A 14,182-nucleotide genomic window follows, 5' to 3' on the forward strand; every position below is an offset into this window, starting at 1 on the left:
GTCTCCTAAGAACTGTGTTTTGGGGTTTCGGTTTTTAGGTTTTCTTGAAACAGTATCTCATGTAGCCCACGTTGGCCTCAAATTGCTATGTAGATGAAGATGACTTTGAATGTCTTATGTCCCTCTGATCCCAAATGCTGGGAGTATGGCAGTGTGTGAGCTGCCAGCCCTGGCTTAACTCAGTGTTGGGGATGGAACCTGTGGCTTTGGGCATGCTACGCAAGTGCTCTACCAACTAAGCTACACCCTCCAGCCCAATAATGGAGTCTTAAGAAGAAAAAAAAAAGGGCTGGAGAGATGGCTCAGCAGTTAAGAGCATTGGCTGCTCTTGCAGAGGACCCACGTTCTGTTCCCAGCACCCCCCACATGGCAGCTAACAACAGTTTGTAACTCCAGTTCCAGGGAATCCGTAACACCCTCTTCTGACCTCCGAGGCATTGCACAATATGGGTGCATAATATACATGCAGGCAATACATTCATACACATAAAATAATAAATAATAAATAAATAATAGAAAAACACTTGAAGGGTTAGAGAGATGACGTATCCCAGAAGACCTGAGTTTGGTTCCCAGCACCCATATCAGGCAGCTCACAATCACCTGTAGCTCCAGCTCCAGATTTGGCACCCTCTCCTGGTCTCTGCTGGTACCTGCACTCACACACACATACCCAAGCACAGACACATAATTTAAAATAATAAAAATAAAATAATTTTTTAAAAACTATTAAGTGTTAGGACAAGCCCAATGGACCGGCATACACCTGTAATCCCAGTACTCAGGAAGCTGAGGCAGGAGAATAGACATGAATTCAAGGCCAGTCAGAGCTTATTAGCAAGACTGTCTTAAGAAACAAAACAGGGCTGGCGAGATGGCCTAGCAGATAAAGGCACTTGCTGCCAAGCCTGACAACCTGAGTTCAATCCCCAGGACCCACATGGTAGAAAGAGTGAACCAAATCTTGATGGCTGTCCTCTGACCCCCACACATGTACTGGGGCCAACACACACACACACACACACACACACACACACTGCGATTTAAAAATAAAAGCAAAGCAGTGTAGACGTGGGGGGTGGGGCTGGAGTGGGAAAGCAGTGTATGTTTGATGTGTAGACCACAGACTCCAGAGCCAAGCTCATAAAAATGAAAACAAAGCAGTGTAGACGTGGGGGGTGGGGCTGGAGTAGGAAAGCAGTGTATGTTTGATGTGTAGACCACAGACTCCAGAGCCAAGCTCAGCTGTGCATAGCAGTTCCACCATTTCCTGGCCATGTGGCCTTGAGAAAGTCGCTCAACCTCTCTGTGCCTTGTTTGTTCAGCTGTAGGGAGGGACATGGGGTTCTATCCTGGTGGAGCTGATGTGTTTGAGACACCAGGACCTTCAGTTGGTGCTCGGTGCTGATTGACGTGGCTTCTGCTGTCATTAGTACAGTTATAAAAGAGGTCACATGGCAATACAGCAAAAATGGCCCAGAGGCCTGTGATGTCATTATCATCACAGAATGTACAACTACCTGGAGAAAATGGGCAATTCAGTGATCCCTGCACCAAGGAAACAGGCTCAGAGAGGCCAAGTCGCTGTCCCAAAGTCACATAGCAGTGGCCCATCAAAAGGCTGAGCCTCTAGAACTGCTGACTGTAATGAGGAAGAGCATGGGGGGAGGACAGCTGGGCCAGGCCACTGCCATGTTTGTCAGCCAGTTCTTGTCCCTGATACCTCAGGCCACAAAACAGTCACTGTGGAAAGTCCTCTGGGTTGCTGATTAATCCTAAAAAAATAATTTTTATTTTATGTGTATGAGTATATTGCCTGCATGTAGGTAAGTGCACCTGTGTCATGCAATGCCAGCAGAGGTCAGAAGACGGTGTCAGATCCCCTGGAACTGGAGTTGCAGACATTTGTTAGCTACCATATGGGTGCTGGAAATCAAACCCAGATCCTGTACAAGAGCAGCCAGTGCTCTTAATCGCTGAGCCATCTCTCCAGCCCTGTCATACACCTTCTGAGCCACCAGATGGGCACAGGGACTTGATAGGTTAAGCCACCAGTACAGACAGTGAGCAGTGATTCGCCCAACACAGCACCTTGGCCAAGTTCAAAGGCTCCACAGCCCTAACCAAGAAGTTAGACCATTGCCGACCAGAGACTCCCATCCCACCTTCAGGCATGTTTGTGCCAGCCAAGGCACACCAGCCCCTCTGGAGGACTGAGGCCCACAGTCACCACGTCCTCACTCTGCTGTGGCCCAGCACCCATCACCCCCTTGCTGGACCCTTGGATGTACTTCTTAAAATTTGTTTTAATTTTTATTTATTTTTATTTTATGTACGAGTATTTTACCTGCGTGTATGGAGGCCATAAGAGGATGCCAAATCCCCTAGAACTGGAGTTACAGATGGTTGTGAAGTGACCTTCAGGTGCTGAGAACCTAACCCAGGTCTTCTGCAAGAGTAGCCTGTACTTTTAACCACTGAGCCATCTCTCTAGCCCCATCTTGGATGTACTTAAGTTTGAGACTGTGGTACAGGAACAGCCTGTCCCTGACCCTTAATTTGCCCTGGACAAGGGGAGGAGACTGGTACTAAAGGTGAGCTGAGGAGTAACAAGTTAAAGTGGCTTTGGCCTGCCCTCAGAGAGACCGCCGACCGACCACTGCCCTCAGAGAGACTGCCGACCGAGGTTTGAGGCACATTCAACCTAGGTGCTCCTCTCAGGAAACATAAAAATACATAGCTAAGAGACTGGAGAGATGGCTCAGCAGTTAAGAGCACTGGCTGCTCTTCCAGAGGACCTGGGTTCAGTTCCCAGCACCCACATGATGGTTAACAACCATCCAAAACTCCAGTTCCAGGGAATCCAATGCTGTGTTGGCCTCCCTAGGCATTGCATATACGTGGTATACTTACATACATGCAGGCAAAATACTCAAATATATAAAATAAAAAGTAAATAAATCAAAAAAGCATTTGTAACTAAGATGCAGATATGATGGTTCAAGTCTGTAATGCCAGCACTTGGGTGGCAGAGGCAGGAGAATCAGAAGTCCAAGGTCATCCTTGGCTAGAAAGGAAATTCAAGTCCAGCCTGGACTACATAAACTCATGCCTTAAAACAAAACAAATAAACAAAAATTCATAGTTAAACTGGGCATGGTGGTGTATACTGCTAATCCCACCTTTAAGGAGGCTGACACAGGAGAATGGACAGTTTGAGGCCAGCCTGGGCTACTTAGCAAAATCCTGTCTCAAAAAAAAAAAATACTAGAAGCAAAGAAGCAATATCAGGGGATGTACGTAGTTCAGTGGTAGAACACTGGTGCAGCAAGCATGAGGCCCTGGGCTAAACCCCCAGTTTTGCAAAAATCAGCACCACTCCCCACGGAATAGTTTGACCATGGAAATGCCTGCAATCATCAAAAGGTTAAATTAGATCTGGGTCTATCAACCCAAATAATTGCTCAGGATACCTTAGAAAAAAGAAAAGGAAAGCCAGGCGTGGTGGTTCCTGCCTGCAATCCTAGCACTCAAAAGGCTGAGGCAAGGGGGTGGAGAGTTCGAGGACAGCCTGGGCGAGACCCTGTCTCACAAAACAGAACCAAAATCTTCGGACTTCAGAGAAATGGAAGTTTATGACTGAGACCTAAACATTGAGGGGAAGACACCCCCCACCCCACCCCCTTGCCCTACACCTGTGTTGGAAGGGGAAGCCTGGGGCTGGACAAGGAGACACAGACTGGAGAACAGAGGACTCCTAGGTGACAGAACAGTCACTACCCAGCTCCTTTGTTGCCCCTAGAACATGAGAAGCCTCTTGTCACCTCAAACTAAGTACAGAATCAAGAGGCTTTGTCTGCAACCGCAGGAGCCGGGTGAAGCTGTCAAGCTGCAGACATCCCCACTTGGAATAAGCTGTAGCCACATTTTCTTAGGGAGTCTGTCATGGGTCACCATAGAAGATAACCCCAAGGCAAGGTTCAAAGCAGCCTGGGGTCCTGACCTTGGCCGATTTTACACACCAGGGTTCAGTAGAGACTGTTTGTCACTGGGAATGACGCACGTTAGGAGTTGGTCACAGACATCGCTATCATGGAGCCTGAGCAGGTTCCAGGAGGTTCCCACCCCATCAAAGGAGGGTTTTAGCAAGTGACCACAGTGAAGAGGTCTGGAGGATTGCCAGGTTCCCAGAGAGGCCACAGAGGTCAGAGGCAGGGTCCAAACCCAGGCAGCTCCCACTGGAACCAACAGATCATTTTTCATTTTTTGGTTTTTGTTAGTTTCATATTTTTATAATTTTTTTTATTTTTTTATTTTATATGCATGAGTGCTGTGCCTGCATGTATGTAAGTCGTACAAAGCCTGTGGAGGCCAGAAGAGCTGTATTGGAGCCCCTGGAACTGGAGTTAACAGACCTCTTTGTTAGCTGCCATGAGGGTCCTGGGATCCAAACCTGGGTCTTCTGGGGGAGCAGGCAGTGCTCTTAACCGCTGAACTATCTCTAGCCCTTTGTTGAAGTTTTGTGATTTTTCTGAGACAAGGTTTCACTGTGTAGCTGAGGCTGGGATTACAGATGTGAGCTACATGCTGGCTGGCTGTGATTGTCTCTTAGGCTCAGACTAAACTATGCACTGAGGACCTGCCACAGATATTTATTTATTTATTTATTTATTTATTTATTTATTTATTTATTTATTTATTTACGTTTTGGGGACAAACCCCCACAGCCTGAAGCGCCACCAAGTGCCATCCTGCAGGTCCCAGGGAAACCACTTGCAAGTGAAAAACCAATGAGGGAGGGACGGGAGGTGGAGAGAGGAAGAGGACAGGATGGAAGGAAGATGGCTCTAGAGAAGTCTACACTCCACAGCCTCCACTGCCTGGATAAAGGGGCGGGATCTGTCGGGGGCGGGGCCGGCCGCGGCCCCCATTGGCTGCCCAGAGGCGCCTCAGAGGAATAAAGACGTGGGACCCAGAGTCCAGGCAACAATTGAACAGTCTGCCTGCCGACCCTCCGACCCAATCCACCACTCTCGCTTGCTCTGTCCAGCTCCTTCCGTGCCTGGTAAGCGGCCCCAGCCTCAGCAGTACCCCAGGACTGACTGCCAGAGACAAGCCAGTGGGGTCCCAGGTGAGGAGGGAAGAGGAGCGAGTCAGTTTTTCTCAGCTGTAAAATGGGACGATAGCAGGACCGTCCTGTTCAGGATGCCTGTCAGGTTAGGATGTGACACTGCGGGTCAAAAATAACAGACTGTCATTTATGTGAGCGCCTGCAGGAGCCAGTGGCCAAGGAGTGACTCCAGACCCCGCACTTGGCTAAACAGACCCAGTTTTGTGACCCTTACCTTTGGAAGACCCTGGTGTTTTACTTTCTCAAGACTCAAGATTTATGGGAGGCCATGGCACAGGTTCCTGGGGTGGAATCAGAAGGGGTGTCCTGTGCCCGCTTCTCGATGCTGCATCCTGGGACCTGGTGGGGCTCCCCAGAACCATCTGGAAGGGGTCTTCATGGTGGGAGTCCCTCCATTCTAGCCAGAAGCTGAAACAGACTGAGCTTAGGGAGCTACACGGTCTTCCAGATCCAGGGCTTCAGGATCCCCGTGTCAGTGTTTGGGGTAACCTCCAGGAGCTGAAGGATAATGCAAACAAATTTGGAGGTGACCTTGCTTGGGGTACCATTCTTTGATTTTCATGAAGGAGCACCTGCCTGTAATCTCTGCACTTGGGAGACTGAAGTGGGAGGATGACAAGGAGTTCAAGTCCAGCCTAGGCTATGTAACAAAACCCTGCCTCATACGCAGTCACCCTGGGTCCTGGGGCTTGAGCAGGCTCAGCCCTGGGTCTCACTCGGGGCTGCAAGGTGACAGTGGTTGAGCCCTTGTCAGCCCAAAGGCTTCCTGCACTGTCACAGCCACCAAAGGAAGCCAAGGGTGCTGTCAACTGGACCTGAGTAACCCTCTGCCAGTGGGGCTTCCTCCTGCACAGGATGGGAGCCAAGAGGGAGCCAAGGGTCTATGCAGGAAACATAAATGCTCTAGTACTGTAAAAGCAATGACAAGGGCTTTTCCTAGCTCAATCCTAGAGTCTTTTTATTTTTATTTATTTTTATGTGTTTGAATGTTTTGCCTGCATGTAAGTTTACCTGTGTCATGCAATGTTAGTAGGGGTCAGAAGAGGGTGTCAGATCCCCTGGAACTGGAGTTATGGGTGGTCGTTAACCACCATGTGGGTGCTGGGAGCTGAAGTCACTGCTCTTCACTGCTGAGTCATCTCTTCAGCCCCATTTTTTTTTTTTTTTGAGACAGGGTCTTTTGTAGCCCAAGCAACCCTCAACACTATGTAGCCAAGGATGACCTTGAACAGCTGATCCTCTTGCCTCTACCTCCCAGTGTTGGGATTACAGGTGTACCACCACCCCAATGCAAAAATTCATTTTTTAATATTTTGTGTATTATTTTTAATTTATGTATATGAGTGTAATGCCTACATGTATGTAAGTGTCAGAAGAGGGCATGGGATCTGCAGGAACTGGAGTTACAGATGGTTGTTAGTTGCCATGTGGGTGCTGAGAATCAAACCTGGGTCCTCTGCAAGAGCAGCCAATGCTGTTACCCACTGAGCCATCTCTCCAGCACTCAAAAATTCATGTTTTAAAGCGTATGTAATGGGGCTAGAGAGATGGCTCAGCAGTTAAGAACACTGGTTGTTCTTGCAGAAGACCCAGGTTTGAATCCCAGCGCCCACATGGCAGCTAACAACTGTCTGTAACTCCAGTTCCAGGGGATCTGACAGTCTCTTCTGACCTCCACAGGCATTGCATAACAGGGGTGCACTTACCTGCATGCAGGCAATACACACATACACATAAAAGTAATAAAATATTTTTTGAAAAATGTATGTATTAAGGGGCTGAAGAGATGGCTCAACAGTTAAGGTTAAGAGCACTGACTGCTCTTGCAGAGGGTGGGGGTTTGATTCCCAGAACCACATGGTGGCTAGCAACCATTCATCATTCCAGTTCCAGGGGATCTGACGCCCTCTTCTGACTTCTGTGGGCATTGCATGGACAGAGGTGCATTTACATACACGCAGATAATACACTCATACACATAAAATAAAAATAAATATTTTTTGTTAATGTATATGTTAAATACAAGGCCTGGTGATGCTGGCACACACCTGTTGATCCCAGCACTCAGGAGGCTGAGGCAGGAGGATCATGAGTTCAAGACAAGCCTAGGCTAGATAGTGATAGCCTATCTTTTGTTTTTTCTTTCTTTTTCTCGCACCTTTAATCTCAGCACTTGGGAGGCAGAGGCAAGCAGATCTCTATGAGATCAGGGCCAGCCTGGTCTACATAGCAAGTTCAATGCTAGCTCTGGCTACAAGGAGACCCTGTCTCAAGAAATCAAACAAACCAAAAATTATATACTTATTTTTATTTTATGTGCATGAGTGTTTTGCCTGCATGTATATAAGTGCATTCGTGTTGTGCAATGCCCACAGAGGCCAGAAGAGGTCACTGGATCCCCTTGGAACTGGAGTTACAGATGGTTGTTAGCCACAATGTGGGTGCTGGGAACTGAACCTGGGTTAAGAGCAGCTAGTGCTGTTAACTGCTGAGTCATCTCTCCCGCCCCCAAAACTAATTTTTAAAAACAAAAAAGTGTGTGGGCTGGGGAGATATCTGGGTCTGTGAAGGGCTTGCTGTGCAAGCATGAGGACTTGTGTTCAGATCCCCAGCACTCATGTAAAAAAAAATAAAAAAGCCAGGCATGGTGGTGCACGCCTTTAATCCCAGCACTCGGGAGGCAGAGGCAGGCAGATCTTTGTGAGTTCGAGGCCAGCCTGGTCTACATAGTGAGTTCCAGGACAGCTGGGGCTACAAGGAGACCCTGTCTCAAAAAAGACAAAAAATAAAAAATAAAAAAATAAAGCTTGGCATAACAGTGTACACCTGCAGCCCTGGTGCCAGGGAGGAGGAGATGGGATTCTTGGGGCAGCCACGTGAGAGACACTGTCTCAAAAAACTAGATGGAGAGAGATTGAGAAAGACACCTGTGGTCAACCTCTGGCCTCCACATTGTGTGTGCACACATGCACCACGTTATGTGTTCAAATGAGTGATATACATATATATGGTATACATATATACATACATATATACATATGGCAAAACGCTCAGAATACAGGGTGCTGCTGTGGATTCAGGGGCCCCTCCCTGCAGGGACCCCACTTGGCCCATTTCTTTTGTATTTGCTGAGCCACCCTGAGTGCATGGAAGAGTGGATGGGGGCGGGGGGGGGTTCCTGGTGATTTTTGAAGAAACAGATGGTCATTACCCCAGCCACGCTTTGCAAGCCCCTTCACCTGAACTTTCCCAAGACTGCAAAGTCTGAGGACAGTTCTGAGCTCACGGCCTCCCAGGGGACCAGCGTGAGAGCTAGCACTGCAGAAGACACTTGCCTGTGCCACTAGGCATGTAGGTGGCCTGGCTGAGATTGAGTCTTTGCCCTTTCCTGGCCTCCTGGGGTGTGAAGGTAGGAGTCACCAGGAGGGCAGCCCCTGACACTGCCCCCTCCTAACCCTCTGCATCTCCTTCCTGCCTCCCAGCCATGGCAACCCAAGAGACCCTGCACGTGAAGACCCCTGTGCGTGACAGTATGGCACTGTCCAAGCTGGCCGGCACCAGTGTGTACCTCAAGATGGACAGCTCCCAACCTTCCGGCTCCTTCAAGATCCGGGGCATTGGGCACCTCTGCAAGACGGTACAGGGCAGAGTGACGCCATGGGTGTGGGAGGGTCCCTCTTCTCTAACAATGCTAGAGCTGGGTTTGGGAGTGTACATCTGGGATCCCAGTACTCAATAGGCTGAGGCAGGAAAATGGAGCTGCATAGGGACACCTTGTCTCCAAAAAGGAAAATAATTTTAGGTGCTAAAGAAGATGGTTCAACAGCTAAGAGCACTTGCTGTTCTTGCAGAGGACCCAGGTTCAGTTCCCAGCATCCACATGGAAGCTCCTAACTGCCTGCAACTCTAATCTCAAGGGGTCCGTCACCCTCTTCTGGCCTCTGAGAGAACCGAACTCAAATGTACAAACCCAAACATACAAGCACATAAACACATACCTAAAAATAAATAAAATCTTCTTTAAAAGAAAATAATTTTAGGATAGGCAGGACAACTTTCTGTGAGGTTTGAGCACCCATGTAAGGCTCCTTCTGATTAAAAAGTGCCCCCTCATGAGAGTCTCTAAGAACTGTTGCCTGCCCCTCCCTCTAGCCAGTCCCTGGGGAAGAAGATGCAACTGAGGTCAGATGGTTCAGACACCGAGAAGGAATCTGAGATCAGTGTAGATGGGAGGTGTTCAGATGGGAGGAGCAAACCCAGGCAGGAACAGGGAGGTGGCCTGAACATCCCCCTAACACATACCTCTTGTCTCCACAGAGGGCAAAGCAAGGCTGTAAACATTTTGTCTGCTCTTCAGGTAAGCAGCCAGCCAGCTTTCCTTCCCTCCTGTTCTCAACTGTGCAACCTCTAGCCAGGCACTTCACCTCTCTGGGCCCTGGTCTCTCCAGTAACGCACACATTAACAAGGCTGGATGTGGGGTTTCAGAATGAGACAATGGTGATCTGGGGGAGAGGGGTGTCCAGAGCCTCATATGAAAGGAGTGACCAGTCCCTTTCTTCTGCTCTGACACACCCTCTCCATTGCCACCCAACAGCAGGCAACGCAGGCATGGCAGCTGCCTATGCTGCCAGGAGGCTGGGCATCCCGGCCACCATTGTTGTTCCCAGCACCACACCTGCCCTCACCATTGAGCGGCTCAGGAGTGAAGGTGCCGAGGTTGAGGTGGTGGGCGAGGTGAGTGCAGGCATGGGCAGGGCTCAGAGGGTTACTGAAGGCTGAACAGGGCCAGCATTGTCTCAACCTCTGCTGGCTCCCATCACTCCGCAGACACTGGAAGAGGCCACGCAGCTAGCCAAGACCCTGGCAAAGAACAACCCCGGCTGGGTGTACATCTCCTCCTTTGACGACCCCCTCATCTGGTAAGTGGGGGTCAAGGCCACCCTGTTATTCAGAGCAGGCATCCCCCACAATGTTCAGTACCATCACTCTGAATGGTGGTTCAGACTATACACTCATCAAACACTAGGGTTAGGATGGGGCAAGAGAAGCAGGGACCGGCCCCAAGGCCTGTTACTGCCTAGGATGCAACTGTAGACCTGATCTGTCATCTCCAGTTAACCCTGTCACATATCTCCAGGAAGCCCAGTCCTAACCTGCCGTCCCTCTCCCCATCAGGGAAGGCCACACATCGCTCGTTAAAGAGTTGAAAGAGACGCTGAGCGCCAAACCAGGAGCTATCGTGCTGTCTGTGGGAGGCGGGGGCCTGCTGTGCGGAGTGGTCCAGGGGCTACGGGAGGTAGGCTGGGAGGATGTGCCCATCATTGCTATGGAGACATTTGGAGCCCACAGCTTCCATGCTGCCATCACCGCTGGCAAGCTGGTAACCTTGCCCAAGATCACCAGGTGAGTGTCTGGGGTGTCTCCCTGATCTATGGGTGGGGAAACTGAGGCTTTGGTCACCTGCCAAAAGTCACACAGCCATGTGTGGTATGGCTGGGACTTGGACACAAGTCTGTGGGACTCTGTACAAGGGGTGTGACATTTTCTTACATGATGTAAATAATAATTGCTCTTGAGCGCCTCACACATACTTTGCCAGCCACTTATCAGAGGCCTCTAAGACATGCAAAACACTGGTGAGACAGGATGGTGAACAAACATTCTTGCCCATGAAGAATTTATACTGCAGCCCCAAACCATCAGCTTAAACAAAATTGAGCTTTTTTTTTTTTTTAAAGTGTAGACCCGGGTGTGGTAGCACTTGCCTTTAATCCCAGCACTTGGGAGCAGAGCCAGGCAGATCTGTGAGTTTGAGCCTGGTCTGCGTAGTGAGTTCCAGCTAGCTGGGGCTACAGGGAAACCCTGTTTCAAAAAGATAAAAAAAAAAAAAAAAGAAAGAAAAAAGAAATACAAAGCAAGACCTGAGAAAAGCGATTCAGGAATATCAGGATGTGTTTGAGAGTGATGGAGTCTTTCTCAGCTCTGCTTAGTTTGAGAGGCGAGCGTCCAGACACTCAACAGTCACCAAAACCACCGCAAACCAGAGGCTTTCTGGTCATTGTCTTAACTCCTGGAAGTCACCAGGTTCTTGAGTTTGTTGCTATATCCTTAGCATGTTGATTTAGGGTTCAAAATGATTGCCTAAGTGCCAGCTACATCCACAGTCCTAGCCAGAAAGAGGAAGGGGGCAGAAGGCCATGCCTAAATTTTAAAGACAGACAAAATATGGCTGCACCTCAACTTAAAATGAGATTTCAGCCCAGTAAACCCATCATAGTTGAAAATAATCTAAATTAAAAAATGAACGGAATCCCCCTATCCTGCTGAATGCCCTGTCTAAGCTGTTAGGCACATGGCAGAGTATTGGCTGGTTCCTCCTGTGAATGAATGGCTGAAGGCCTTGACTCACGGCTGTCACCCAACATCGCAAGAGAAAACCGTGCCACAGACCCACAGTCCAGGAAAAGTCCAAGTTCAGGTTTCAAAGTCTAGTTTGTGTTGAGATCTCACAGATCAATCAGGGGCCGTCTCTACCTTCTTCTACTGCGTATGTGGCCACGTATTTGGCAGAGCTCGGTCACGTGGCCACATTAACTAGTTGCAAAGGAGGCTGAGTGTCTGTGTGTACTGCTTTCTAGGGAGATGTCAGTTACTGTCACAGGCAGAGGAGGCTGAATCTAGGTAAAGGATTCTTCTAATTTATATGTGCCAATTGGTTGGGGAGCTGCCCGCCTCTGTCCCTCATTGTCAGGACAGAAGCCATGATTGTTGAGTCTTCATTGAGCCACATGCTGCCTCAGGGCAAGGGTGGCACAGGCCTGGAGAGGTGGAGTTGGGAGAGAGACTGGGAAGAGACGCATCGAACTCCCAGGAGCCAGAAGGCACCTCCACACAGCTACCAGCACAGCCCGGCTACCAGAGCCTGCTCACTGCCCCACTGCCACTACCCTTCCTCTCCTGCCAGATGGAGTTTGGGGGCAGAAGCTGGCACTCAAGCAGCCATTTTGAACCCTAAGTCAGTGTGACCTTGGTCCACACTGCATTGCCTCTGCCTCTATTTCCCCATCTATAAAACTGAGCCTAGCAAACTTGGGATCTTATGTGGCACCTGGTACATTCAAAAGACAGACTCACTCTTGCCATGTCTGTTAGGATGGGGAGGGCCATCTGGACACTCTAAGGAAGCCATGGGACTGAGGACACCCCGGAGGACTCCCTAAAGGAGGCAGCCTTCATCTTGAGCCTAGGTCAGGTTGGCAGGTGATGGGTGGACAGAGCGGATCAACAATGTAGGTTATAAGCTGGGAGTTGACAATGTCTTCAGGCATTTCTGCATCAGGACAGTCTGATGCCCCTGCTGTCTGGGGCCTTGGGGATTTGCCCAGCCCCTGCCTCTCATATGTACCCTCTGCCTCTTTCTCTCCCTGTCCCCATGCCTGCTCTCTCTCCTGTCTGTCTCCTCATGCCCTCTGCTACCCCCAAGTGTTGCCAAGGCCTTGGGTGTGAACACCGTGGGCGCACAGGCTCTGAAACTGTTTCACGAACACCCCATTTTCTCTGAAGTCATCTCGGACCAGGAGGCTGTGGCCGCCATCGAGAAGTTTGTGGGTGCGTAGCAAGGGATTCTTCCACCTCTAATTTTCCTCCCCAGTTCTGTCTCCCTCACCAGCCTAGAATACATAATTCAGTGGTTAAAAGGAAAGTGCACCTCGTAACCACAACAGCAGGTAACAACAGGGAAGGACAGCAAAACCTTGAAAATGCTGAGCTTCCAGGCAGCCAGGGTCAGATGGGAAAAGGGTTTGAGGGTTGGATTTGGACGTGGGCAGTAATGCATGTTCAACCTTGGGCAAGATGGAAAAAGAGTAAAAGTAACACGTGCTGCCACTTGTTTATAACCTGAAACTGCAGCCTTGGCCGCTTGGGATCCGTGGCACTCAGAAGTCTCAGGGTCCTTAGCCCAGGTCTTCCCAGTTACAGTCATTTCATGCTCAGTGATGGCTTGGTGATGAAACCAAGACCCTGCTCGACCAGAAAGGTCCCATCTGGGGTGCCCTGGGAGGTCTGGTCAGCAGACAGGGCCAGAAGCTGCTTGGTTCAGCAAAAGGTCCCTTAGCCAAGACTGGGAGCTGATTGGGTAGTGACTCTCCCAAGCTCTACCAATGACCTGGGATATTCTTCAGCCAGGGCTGAGAACTGATTGGCTTCTGACCAAAGACAATGACCCACCAGGCTATTGGTAGAGTTTGGGCTGGGGCTGGCAGCTGATTGGCTCATCATCCTCCAAGCCCCACCAATGACCTAAAAAGAGTCACCAAGGCTGATAGTTAATGGGATCAATTATCACCAAGCTCTACCAATGGCAGTTCCCTTGGCCAAGGCTGGGTGTTGAGGGGCTTGTGAACCCCAGGCTTAGCCACTGACTGGCTGGTGAGCCCAGACTAGCCCTGCCCTCACCATACCCCTTCCCTACAGATGATGAGAAGATCCTGGTGGAGCCTGCATGTGGGGCGGCACTGGCTGCCGTGTACAGCCAAGTGGTGGACAAGCTGCAAGGTGAGGGCAAGCTACACTCTCCGCTGGCATCACTGGTTATCGTTGTCTGTGGGGGCAGCAACATCAGCCTGGCCCAGCTGCAGGCACTCAAGGCACAGCTGGGCCTGAGGAACCGGCTGCCTGAGTGACTGGCTCTGTCTACACCCCTGGCAGACAGCAATGGCCAATCCCTCATGCCACCCACCACTGCAGGAGGGACAGAGAGCCAAACCACTTCCATACCTGTGACTGCCCTCAGCCACCCTTGCAAGGTGACATCTGCCCACAAGTAATACCAGGGGCCCAGGACAGGGCAGGCTGGGGGACCTGTGTGCCTAGGCTACCTCCTGAAGGATGTCTCCTGCCTACAGAAGCCCCATCTTCCCTCACTCATTTTTGTAATGTGACTTTTCACTGTAAATAAATATGTTAACATATATATTTATAAGGAAAAATCCAATTCATAAGAGTTTTGTTTGTTCTTGACCCAGCGTCTCCATATGTGTAGCCTAGGC

At 49.8% G+C, this 14,182-nt stretch overlaps 1 protein-coding gene across 3 annotated transcripts; it reads left to right on the top strand.

The window, feature by feature from the left end:
• The first annotated feature begins 4,960 nt into the window (after positions 1–4,960).
• On the top strand, positions 4,961–14,127 carry Sds (serine dehydratase). 3 transcript variants are annotated; one of them, XM_029570562.1, is made up of 9 exons: positions 4,981–5,131; positions 8,614–8,768; positions 9,449–9,488; positions 9,727–9,866; positions 9,960–10,051; positions 10,308–10,535; positions 12,616–12,740; positions 13,608–13,688; positions 13,842–14,127. In XM_029570562.1, exons 2-9 carry the CDS (start codon positions 8,616–8,618, stop codon positions 13,958–13,960), a joined length of 978 nt encoding a protein of 325 aa, XP_029426422.1. In that variant the 5' UTR covers positions 4,981–5,131; positions 8,614–8,615; the 3' UTR covers positions 13,961–14,127. The 3 variants fall into 3 exon arrangements, with proteins under 3 accessions (XP_008845695.1, XP_029426422.1, XP_008845694.1); XM_008847473.3 differs by having other exon boundaries at positions 4,961–5,065; positions 13,608–13,980; XM_008847472.3 differs by having other exon boundaries at positions 4,982–5,131; positions 13,608–13,980.
• The last annotated feature ends 55 nt before the right edge of the window (positions 14,128–14,182 follow it).

Source organism: Nannospalax galili, unplaced genomic scaffold, assembly GCF_000622305.1.
Source record: "Nannospalax galili isolate Female #2095 unplaced genomic scaffold, S.galili_v1.0 scaffold120, whole genome shotgun sequence".
Taxonomy (NCBI): Eukaryota; Metazoa; Chordata; class Mammalia; order Rodentia; family Spalacidae; genus Nannospalax; species Nannospalax galili.